The sequence below is a fragment of the Vitis vinifera genome, chromosome 4 (assembly GCF_030704535.1).
Source record: "Vitis vinifera cultivar Pinot Noir 40024 chromosome 4, ASM3070453v1".
Classification (NCBI taxonomy): Eukaryota; Viridiplantae; Streptophyta; class Magnoliopsida; order Vitales; family Vitaceae; genus Vitis; species Vitis vinifera.
In genome coordinates this window covers 1,422,384-1,434,765 of record NC_081808.1, presented here as the reverse complement: position 1 = coordinate 1,434,765, position 12,382 = coordinate 1,422,384, and the positions used below count along the sequence as shown (strand labels likewise).

The 12,382-nt window shown below is 28.7% G+C and overlaps 1 protein-coding gene across 1 annotated transcript; it reads left to right on the top strand.

Moving 5' to 3' along the window:
- Positions 1 to 7,437: 7,437 nt before the first annotated feature.
- LOC100264614 (transcription factor MYB123) lies at positions 7,438 to 9,249 on the top strand. Its single transcript, XM_010650081.3, has 3 exons — positions 7,438 to 7,657; positions 8,271 to 8,400; positions 8,526 to 9,249. The coding sequence occupies exons 1-3, from the start codon at positions 7,525 to 7,527 to the stop codon at positions 9,058 to 9,060; spliced, it is 798 nt and encodes a 265-aa protein (XP_010648383.1). The 5' UTR covers positions 7,438 to 7,524; the 3' UTR covers positions 9,061 to 9,249.
- The last annotated feature ends 3,133 nt before the right edge of the window (positions 9,250 to 12,382 follow it).

Here is a 12,382-nt window from a genome sequence, read left to right as displayed (position 1 = left end):
TTTATTTATTCTTTGGGTAAATATACTTAATAATGGAACAAGGAACAATCAATCACATATTGAACATAGGATGTAAGTAGAAAACCATTTATAAAATCTTTCAAGAGTTAAGTATACAAATTTATTTGGACTTAGACATTATTGTGGGGACTCTTTTCCACGTGTCACTCCCCTCGGTGATGCTCGGATAATTGCCACAGTATCTAAATCATTCATCCGAACCACACGAGCATGCGATAAATGACACAGAACTCCCTAAGCGGATGACACCTTCCAACCAACCTTCAAGGCCCTCTTGTTACAAATAATCATTTACACTTGACATGGAAGTGGCTGATGGGATCTCCCCCGATTCTCACGTTCATGTCAATTAATTATCAATTGGAGGATCTGACTCCAATTGACTCCGCATCAACAATTACTTTTCTCGTGAGTCTAATCAATAATTATATTTATCTTCGCATTTATGACATGACACCTTACATACTTCTTAGTGAATTTTTTGATGAAATGATGAAGGGAGATCAACTACCACCACGAAATAACAATAATAAGCTATAGGACATCGGGTCACTAAATAGCATACCTAATGGATATATATTTTTTTTTTAAAAAAAACTCTGATATTTGGAAATCAAACATCTGAAAAAAGCGTAGAGAGAGAGAGAGAGAGAGGGCTACTCTTATATTTTTATTATAATTAAATTGCATCTATTTTTACTGCAAATGAAATAAAAGATTTTAAATCATTTTTTTGCACTTCCTTTCTTTTAATTCGAACCAAAATGGGACACTGAAAAACATGCATGGCCCACGGCAAGTAAGTAAAACTAAAGAGAAAAAAAGAGACAAAATTTACATACCATTTAAAAAAAAGCGTAGATAAGCCTGTTGAGCTGTACAAAAGCATCAGGCTTCAGTGCTTCACAGCCTGACACAGAAAGTACAAAATGGAACTACGCGGTGAAATTTCTTCCACACGAAAAGTTACCATCAATGGTGAGTGGTGAGTGGTGAGAGACAAATTTTTTGGAGCTCACTTTACCAGACGCAGCTCAGTAGTTGTACTGACAAAAGAAATTTATTCCACGGCAGCCTTTGCCATTGATACATTATGTAAAAGACGTTGAACCTGAATCATTACCTTGTAGAAAACCTGCTCTCATTAATTCATATTAAATCAAAGTCCTGTCCCAAAAAGCACTTTGCAAACATAATGCATCCAACTACTCCTTTCCTTCCAACTTAGGCATGCTCGAATTGGCTTCTCGGCAACTAAAGTTCAAAGTTAAGTTCAAACTGCTTTTTCTAAATTCAATTAAAGGAAAACAAAAAGAGCTTTATAGTCATGTTTGGTTTTGAAATGTATTAAGAAAGGGGAAAAAAAATATTAAAACAATGATTTTTTTGTTTATTATTAAAAAAAATTAAAATCTAAAAATTCACATATTTTTTCATTATTTAATTTTTATCAAAAAATAAATGAAAAACAAAGAAAAATAATGTGTTAATTTTAAATTTTATTTTTCAATTACCTTCACTTTTTTTCCCTTTTTTTTTCTCCAATTTTGCTTTAAATTTAAGTAATGAAATTGATCTATTAAGATTACTATTAACTTTAAGTTATAATATTAAGTTAATTTATTATATTAAACAATTTTGATATTTATGATTGTTGTGTAATTAAAAATTGTGTTTGGGAATTATATTTTATAAATATTTTTACTAAAAATAAAATATAATTTTGATATTTTAAAATTGTTTAATTAATTAAAAATCCCATTTGATGCCTAGGAAGCTTTTTTAAAATAGCATTCAACTTAACAAGGAGAATAATATGAAAGTTAAGAAGTATCAATTTCCATAAAAAAATTCATGAAGTTTTACTTCACTTTCAATTTCTAGGTAAAGTAAAAAAAAAAAACATAGAAAATGTTAGGAAAATTCTACAATTTAAAAAAAAAGAAGTATCCTACCAAAATTTTATATTCTAATCACATTATTTGCATTTCGATCTTTTGTTTAGTTCTTAGAAAATTCAAAAAAAAAAAATTAGAAAGAAAAAATTTTGAAAGAAAAAATAATATATTTGCATTTCGATGTCTTGTTTAGTTCTTAGAAAATTAAAAAAAAAAATTAGAAAGAAAAAGTTTTGAAAGAAAAAATAATAAATTATTTTTACATATTTCTTTTAGTTGATTTTCACTTTTTTTTTGTATAAATATTAAATAATTTAAATATGTATAAGTTTTTAACAATTTTTTGTGTTAAGCAAAATATAAGAATTTTTTTTTTAAAGTTTTTTTCTAATATTTTTCTAGAACCAAATATAGTATAATTATCATTTTTGTACAATAATATTTTTTGTAAATTGACAAGTTTTTTTAATACTTTTTTTACATTCTTTGTATTTTTTTTTGTCATATTCGTTCTAATAGTCTCACTTAGTGATGCATCAAAAGTGCTTTTAGATACTAAAATTGGCTTTTGCATCAAAGATGCTTTTAGATCCTAAAATTGGACATATTATAAGATAGGATCTTTTACCGTGACAAACAAGTAGTTTTTTCGATAGGTGTTCGATTCTATTACAGTATTAAAGGGTGTTTTTTTCAATAGCCATGGAGAAGGTGCATGAATCAACTAGTGGTAGGTATATAACTTGGATTTTTCCTTTTTTAAAAAATATTATTAAAATATAGTTGTTTAAAAAATATATATAAAAATTCAATTTTGAATCAATGAATTAATTTTTTTTATTAAATTTACCTTTTAAAAAAATTCATTTTTTTTATTGAATCCGTCTTTTCAAAATATAAGAGTCATTTTTATGTTAAAAATTTTAAAAATATTTTTAAGAGAATCATATATTAAATATTTTTTTAGAAAATATTATAAGTGATTTTTAAAAAATAAATTTAAAATTTTTAAAAAATATTTTCTAAAATTTATCAAATATTTTATTTTATTTTATTTAAAAAAAATATTTTTAAGCTTAAAATATTTTTTAAAAATACAGACATTAATTTATTTTTCATCGTTTTTTTTTATTTGAGAAATATATTCATCACATAACCTTTAAGAAGAAAAAGACGGACAAGCTTGATAGAGCCAAACTCATGGCGGCTGGTGCACTATCTGTCAACGACTACACAGAGTCACAGACAGGATTCGATGGCTCTCATAAAGAATGTGGTCCCTTTATAGGAATATTCCAAATGGACAAACAATATCTACCTAAAAAAATGTTGATAATTTATAAATTTGATTTGATCTCAGAGTATACACCAGCTTCTTATAAAAAAATAAAAAAAAAAGTTGTATGGGAAATGCTAAAGAGAAAAAAAAAATTAAAAATGATTTTTTATATTTATTATATTAAAAAAAAAAATAAAAAATAAATATGATTAAAATTAGTTAAAATTTTATATATTTTAAAATTATTTAATATTTATATAAAAATTAAAATAAATGAAATGAATTTAAAATAATACATAAAAATATTTTAAAATATATATTTTTTTTCCATATTTTTTAATTTATAAATTATGAAGATCCATTGAACCGAGACTGGATGATATATATATATATATATGGGTAAAAGGAGGGGAGTCACGAGGGTTCTTGTCTTTGTGGTCCATAAAAACCATTAATGATCTTGTTAAAACTTATTTGTCTTTAGTTTATTTAATTTATTTTTTATTTTCTTTAATTTAGGTGGCCTTTGCCGCCCAGCCACGTATAATATGTGTCAGTATATTTTCATGCAGCCAAGCATGCTCTAATATATTCCATTTCACGTCAACTGTTTGTGATGGTTATGTATCACCACCTATAAATAAATAATAAATATCATAAATTATTATAAATTTTGGGATTCAATGTATGACGTGTCATCTACATGTACTTTTAATTTGACTATTTTTCAAAAAAAAAAAAACTTAATTATGTTACTAATTTTTAAATTTGACAATTATATAACAAAAGATAAAATAAAAAATGGACTTTTTAATGGCTTTGAACCACACAAACAAGAGAAAGTTGAACATTGGGTATTAATTTCTCTTCAAAATTTATATAAATAAATTGAAAATCAAACATTTTTTTAATATCTCTATTTAAAAAAAAAAAATATACCAAAAAACAAACTCCTTGATAAACATGATTTTCAAAAATTTAATTTTAAAAATGAAAATTGAAAAAGAAATTGAAATTATTATATAAAAATAAAAGAAAATTCACTTATGAATTATATTTTGATGAAAAAAAAATAATATTGGTCAAATCAAAATTTCAACTTAGGATAGATTGTAATCCAACTTGGATGTTATTGGATCAGAAAGTTAAAGTAGATAACCCATCTAAGTGATGGGAGGACTAGTACTATTAGTGGGTGAAGTTCAACCAAAGCATGCCACTAAAAATGTGTAACTTTAAAATATAATATGATTTATTTAAAAGTAAAAAATAAAAGCACAAAATTTGTTTAGTTGGATTCATTCTAACCTTAGTCATCACCCAAAGGACATTTTCTAAACTAAGGTACAAAATTATGATGATTATTATCAAGAAATTGTGACCGATTTGCAATATTACAAGAGAAAAAAATTATAATAAGGGTTAATATATGAAAAAATAAACTTTATTCTACATCCCGAATTGACAAAAATTATTTATAATCTTATCATTTCAAAAAGATGAGACCATTGTGGTAAAAGTTCCATTTTTCCTTTATTTTTCCCCTTTCGTCTTTGGAATAATGTCACTATGAGATCACACAAAGTTAATTTTGATGGCTATTATTTGCCTTTGGCTTTAGATCCTTTTCTTTGGAGGAATGATGGAGGAAAAAAGGTAGTTGAGTTCTAAAGCTTTTTCATGGCTGCTAAGCCTTTCGTGTGGGCAATAGTGGTGGCAAGAAGGAAAATTATGGAAGAAATTTGCAAGATTGTGATGTTCATCTACCTTTGAAATAAAATGGACGAATTTTTTAATTATTGATTTCGACAGTAAGTTTAGAAAATATTTTAATTTTAAAAATAATTTTTTTTTAAAATTAAAAATTAGATGTCGGATAATATTTAAATAATATTTTAAAATTTTTTTTAAATCACTTATAATATTTTCTAAAAAAACACTTGATATTTATATAAAAGGAAATTGATTAGACAATTAGATACGAAATTTAATAAGATATATATAGAATGAAATTAGACGTATTTTTTTATTGTATCATGCTCAACAATCTACCCCAAAACTGAAAATTTCAGTAAACCTGCAAATACGAGAAGCTAATCTTGAGATGCCACAATTGTATTTCCACTATTTTGGGTATGTTTTGAGTTGGGTTTCCTAATAGAATGGTTAAGATTGTTAGAGAGAATTTCACAGGTGTTTGGTTTCTGAGAAAAAGCTTGTAGTTGACACTGGTTTATGTATTTGTTTACAAAAGATTAGGTACTTTGGAAGAGTTAAGGTGGGGAGAGATGATAAGATAGGATTAGGTATTGACGTTAAAGAAAAGAGAAAATCCGCCTTAAAGGGCCCGTATATGCCCTTCTCAATACACAAATGAGATGTACTGGTTTGAAAAATCAAACAGTGTAGTAGAGTCCAACTTGTGTTCACATCTTACCACAATCCCATGTCGTATTTCTAGAATATCTGCATTTCTTTCCATTCACCTTTCCTTTTTTTCTACATGAAATGCTAAGACAATGTTTGTTTTGTAAATATATAGGTAAGAAAAAATTATTTAAGGAAAAAGGGAAGAAAAGGGCAGAAATACTTTTGTTCCCATTTTCCTTAAGAAAAATATATTTTTTAATTATTTTATTTTCCTCAACTTTTGCATAAAAAAAATTCTTAAGACTATTGATACGAGTTCCTCAAATTATGAGATCATTTGAATTTAAAACGGACAATATTTATAATGATTATTATAATTTTATTAAATTAAAACTTATTATTTATTTATTTTTCCATTTTGTCCTCCTATCTTCTCCTTTCTTTGTTGTTTATGTGGGTACCGGAGTGTGAGTTGTTCGAATGGATGCTTTGACTAGTTTGGCACCCGGCTATGTATGCCACCCTGAGCAGTGTCTGCCTAGATAATTGATCATAAGATGAGTCCGTCCAACACAGGAGTTTTGGATATTGCTTGGAGGGAGAATTGTTGTCCAAGTAACAATGGTTTTCATAATTCAAACAAGTTAGGAAATGTTTGTAATAATAAGTCCAATTCAATTTTAAAATTTTAACTTTTAATTAAAATCTAAATAAAATACGACAAGACCTGACAAATTTCAGTTAAGTACAATATTCCAATGATAAAAATGATTCTAACACGTCTCTTATCCATACCATCAAAATAATAATAATAATAATAACATCCATTAAATGACATATTTTAATTTTATTTTATTTTTGCTATAATGTGAAATGACATAAAATTTTAATATGAATTGAAGAATTAAAAATTTGAAATGGGAGGATTGAAAGTGACATGTGTTTCCACTTGGCGCGGAAGTGACATACATGATATATGCATGGAAACTAAATTTCCCGGAATTGAAACGCTTACCGTCCATTCAATGGGAAACGTGCTGCTTAACCCTGAAGCAAAAGACATTGAGCTACTCCACACTTGGAAAAAGTCCTCCATTACTGCAATGTTCCATGACCTCACCAAGAAAAGTTTCCAATTCAACTATTTTTGTTTCATTTTTTTGAAATGAAAGGTACTATTAAGAATTTTAAATTTTATTATGTTCATATTTAGTTTGGAATGGATTTTGAAAATTTCCTTCTATTTGATTCAAAACACTTTCTTAAAAATTTAGTTTGAAAACATTATTTTTTAAAGCAATGTCAAAGTGTTTTCAAGTGTTCCATGTAAATTATTATTTAAAAAAATAATTAAAAATATGAAAAATATTTTAGGACTCAAATAGGTGATAAGCTTTCGATATTTTTAGTAAATTTGACTAATAATTAAATGGAAGCGAATATATATATAAAAGCTTTTCAATTATAGGGCTTTTGATATTTTAGTAAAATAATTTAAGAAATATGCTCAAATTTAGAGGATCTCTTCGATGATAGAAATAATGTAAATATTTTTTCGAGTATTTTCATTTTTAAAACCTAAAAATAATGTCAATAGATTTTCTAAAAATAATTTTTTTTTTCAGATTAAAACAAAAAATACTTCTGTATAAGACAAGAAGTTCTAAATCATTGTCCCAACTATACAACAATAATCAAGCATGAGTTAGTATTTTCCAAGCCATGAAACACTCTCCAACCTATTTGAAATAACACTTTTCTTGTAGGACTTTACTTGCATACACTGAATGCCTAACCAAACAAAAGGTTACAGATGTATAAAAGTCATCTGTTTCTTCTTCGCTGCATTTGTGTCATTTGACTGGATGGCCTATAAAAAGGGCCATAGATCTCTCAAATGTGAAAGAAAGGGAAAGAGACAGAGAGAGTCACAAAGAGAGAGAGAGAGAGAGAGAGATGGGGAGGAGTCCATGTTGCTCCAAGGAAGGACTCAATAGAGGAGCATGGACGGCCCTTGAAGATAAGATACTCACGGCTTACATTAAAGCCCATGGAGAAGGGAAATGGAGAAACCTCCCCAAGAGAGCTGGTAAAAGAAAGCATTGACCAAAACATAGTCTGTTAGTGTTTTTTGTTTTGTTTTTTTGTTTTTTTGTTTTTTTTAGTATGCATCTCCTCTCTTTTCTGAAAACCCATTAGAGAACAATTCTTTTTGGCAGTGTTTTCATAATCAAAATTGAGTTGGGGTTGATGGGTTTGTGAGATCTTTTTGGTTTGCTTTCAGTTCCCCACCTCTGTTTTCTCTGGTTTCTCAAAACCCATGAAAGAAAAATGCTTTCCGGAAGTGTTTTCCAAATCCAAAGTTGAGTTGAGATTGATGGCTTGCTGGCCAAACTTTTCTGTTTTTTAGTGTGTTCTCAGTTACCCACTTTTTGTTTTCTCTGTTTTCTTTCAACCCATGTGGGAAAATGCTTTCTAAAAGTGTTGTCCAAGTCTAACTCTACTTATTTTTAATGGAAAATGGTTTTGGAAGTGTTGTCCAAGTCCTAATTGAACTCTTCTGTGTTCTTTCAGTTACCCTCCTCTGTTTTCTCTGTTTTCTCTGAACTCATCAGAGGAAAAAGAAATCTTAAAACTTCTAAGAAACCGCTGTCCAAATCCAAAATTAAATTAAAATTGGACCCCATATTGATAAAATGCAGGTTTGAAGAGATGTGGCAAGAGTTGTAGACTGAGATGGCTGAACTATCTGAGACCAGATATCAAGAGAGGAAACATCTCTCATGACGAAGAGGAGCTCATCATCAGACTCCACAAACTTCTTGGTAACAGGTTGGTTTTCTCCCTCCCCTCCCTCTCTCACTCCCACTGAATTTTTCTTTGACTTTCCTGCAGATGCCCTCCCTCCATCTTTTCTTTGATTGTCACTAAGTATTTTCCTCCAAATTTTCATGCAGATGGTCTTTAATAGCCGGAAGGCTTCCGGGGCGAACAGACAATGAAATCAAGAACTACTGGAACACCACTCTTGGCAAGAAAATTGGAGCTCAACCAACAAACCAGTCTAGGCTGAAAAGCAAGCCACCCATCGACCACAAGCCCACCGCAATCGAGCCAGAGGCTGCACCAGCTCAGCCCCAAGTGATCCGAACCAAGGCCACAAGATGCACCAAGGTGCTTGTGCCAACAGACCCACCACCACGACTTAGTGAGCCTCGACCCATTGACTCAACCACCCCACAAAATCCTCTTCAGGCTCAGCCTCAACAAACCCACTCGGTGGCTCCTTGGGGCCCAACGGATTTCACTCCTGACTATGGCACCATAACAAACTCTAATCTCTTTAATGAAGACTACAGTTACAGCAACCTTTTGGAGAATGTCACTCCTTTCAAGTTTGAGGATTGGGCTTCAAATGACTGTCTCGAGAACAATGCCGCTTTGGATCTTGACTCTTTGGCATTTTTACTTAACTCTGAGGAATGGCCATGAGAAGAATATGACACAACAACAATCAACAACGACATCGACAAAAGCAAAAAAAATGTGAATAGTTTAGAAAAGCCACGAGTTTGTGCAAAAAAAACAATGTTGTTTCATCCATTATAAACGTCCTCGTGCCTTATAAATATGTTTGCCACTTGTATTGTGTTGAGCGTATAATAAGACATACATTTTGATGTCATTTTGTATGTTTATAGTATAATGGTGGCAAGATCTTACTAACAATGGAGAAAAAGCCTTTGGTGTGGTTTGGTAAGATAGAGTGATACGAGGATCTGAACATTTATAAAATCATTAACATATGTATCATGGGTTTCTAGCATGGTTCGGGAAGATTCAATAATATGATATGTAATTATTTATAAAATCTATAGCATTTATATCACTTAGTTCAAATAACACGATGATTGTGATATTTATGACTATTTCAAACCATATTACTTGTGTTTAGCATGGTTGGAAAATTCAATAATGTGATAGTAAACATTTTTGAATCATCGTTGCGATTTAAACAATATAATGATTATGATATTTTACAACTATGTTAAACTATAGCACGTGACTTTTAATAAAGGTATGGATTATTGCACATTAATTTATATTTATATTTTAGTTTTTTTAAAGGTTTTTACAAATTTTAAATCAACTTGAATAATACACGTAAATGTACCATATGCTATCTTATACATATTTCAAGTCATTACATGTATGTTTTTATAATAATAGAAATTATACTCAATGTAATTGTTCTTCACCTACTCCTACGATTCATTTGGATCTTTTTGTTTATCCTTTCTCATTCCATTCTTCCTTTTCACTTGTTGCTTTTGATTTATATAATTTTTTATTAATTAGATTAATATAAATTATCATAAAGATTCAATGATATGACCAAAATATTTATAAAATTAGTAGCTCCAAATTCTCATCTAGATAGCACATGAGCACTTATGAAGTTATCAATTATAATATAATATCTTCCTTGTTTTTTTGCCTTCATGCTTAGTTTTTCTATGAATTTTATTCTGACATTTCATTTGGATTTTTCCCTTAGGCCCATGTCATCCGATCCTTCCCTTCTCACTTTTAGTTTTTGGAGTTCATATAAATTATTGTTTAGTTAGATTAATATAAGATATCGTAACGATTCATATATATTTATAGAACTAATAGAATTCATATCACATGAATAGTAATAAAACTATAGATGATAATATTTTCCATTTTTTTTTTCCGTTGATGCTTAGTTTTCACAAGGATTTTCCTCCAATCTTTTCTTGTTTGTTTCTCTACGGATCTTAGTTTAGTTTCGAATTAAAATCCCCGGACTAGATGTTGAATCATTTGACTGAATTGCTTTAATTTGATGATCCAAAGCTGGGGCCGAAGCTTCGTGGCACAAGAAGTGATTGGCAGCAGAGAATTAGTAGTTGAATTTGGACGGTATCCTTAGCTACTAACTTGTTTCTTTTCAACAATGATGCCCCTAAGCATGTGCAGAGATTTTTTCTAATTATTTAGCTAACTTTGAATTGTAGGTACAAATCAGCCCTCCCACCTTACCTTAACTTCGATTCCCCACCACGGAAATTGTCGCAGTAGATGTCCGAAAATCCTGATTTTGAATTGGATTATTGGAGTGGAATTCAACTCACGCGTCCGGGAAAATTTGATTACAGTCCCTCTGGTACACTCTTGTGCCGATAAATTCAAGCATTTTCCGTACGGATTCCTACAGATTCCTTCCCCAAGAAATTAAACATAAACTTGCAAAAAATAACACCTTTTTCTTTTTGCTTTTGCCTTTTTTTAGAAGAGATGATTTAATATTATGTGTCATGAGGTTCGATGTAAACATATTTAATTATCATTGGCTCCAAAAATGGTTTTTTTTTTTTGAGGAAAATATTAAGGAAGACCAACCTTATATTTCCAAATTTTTTTATTAAAAAAATGAAACTTTGGAGCGTTCTATTTGATTCAAAAGGTATTAAGAAAAGAAAAAAGAAAAAAAAATTTATACTTGATTTTATTTGAAAAATAGTTAGACGTAATTAAAATTAATTATAACAAAACCTAAGATAACCAATCTCATAAATCCACTTATAACAAAATAAGTTCTTATAAGATTTCTAGTATAATTAGAAAACATTAAGTACAGACTAAATACGAGTGACACCCTTGAAGAGTATCAAAGGAATGTTACTAATAAACATGTGAGAATAATAAGACCCCTTATTTCTTTTGTTTCCGGTATTAATGAAAAGCATAAAAATATAGAATCAAGATAGGTCACTATTTACTATTACATACCTCTATTTCCCATTTAATCTAACCTTATTGCCTTCCAATTGTTTGATAGAGATAATTGGGAGATGGTCTATCATAAACTAGGGATTACCAAAAAGAAAGAATTTCTTTTTGCACTTTTCTATTTTATATAAAATTATACGGTCAATCTAATATTGATTGAATGTTGGAAAACTCAAAAACTCTCATGAATCTGTATACGAAGTATTTTTTATCCTTTTCACAACTATTAATTAGATTACCCCTATAACTATCCAATACAATTCAAGATTGGGCCAATAGACAAATTAGTAGTCGAAGGACTATCAAGACTTCCCGATTGTCTTCCACTACTATAATAAAAAGAATCTTTCTTTGAATCCTAAACAACTTATAGCCCTTTAGATTAGAGAACCCCTAAATGCTTAAAATGAAGCAAGTATCAACAATTCTTTTTTGACTTTCTATTAGGAAATAATTTAGTGAATTATATTAGTAGAACATGATATACTTCCTACTAATGTCTAAGGTTACTTTTGGTTCTTGAAAAATACTAAGAAAATAATAATAATAATAATAATAATGTTTTCCTATTTGATTTTATTATAAAAATATTAAAAAATATTAAATATAATTAAAATTAATTAAAAATTTATATATTTTAAAATTATTTAATCTTTATATAAAAAAAGGATCATAAGTGAAATGAATTTGAAGAAATATATAAAAATAATTTATTAATTTTAAATCTATTTTTTATTTTTTATCTTTTTCTTTTCCTCCTATTTTTCCTTTTTATTTTCTTTTTCTCACTTTTTCTCAAATCTTTTGAGAACTAAATATAGCTTAAAAGAATATGGAGATTTGGAAAATAATTTTTCAACTGTGATATTTTTTTTTAAATACTATGGGTTTTTTCTTTTTCAAAACTTAAGTGATTATATAAGCAAGAGTTACCAGTCTTTGAAAACGACTATGAGGAGAGTCAGTTCCGTGGCTCCCTTTGTGGGGTAAAGGGAGG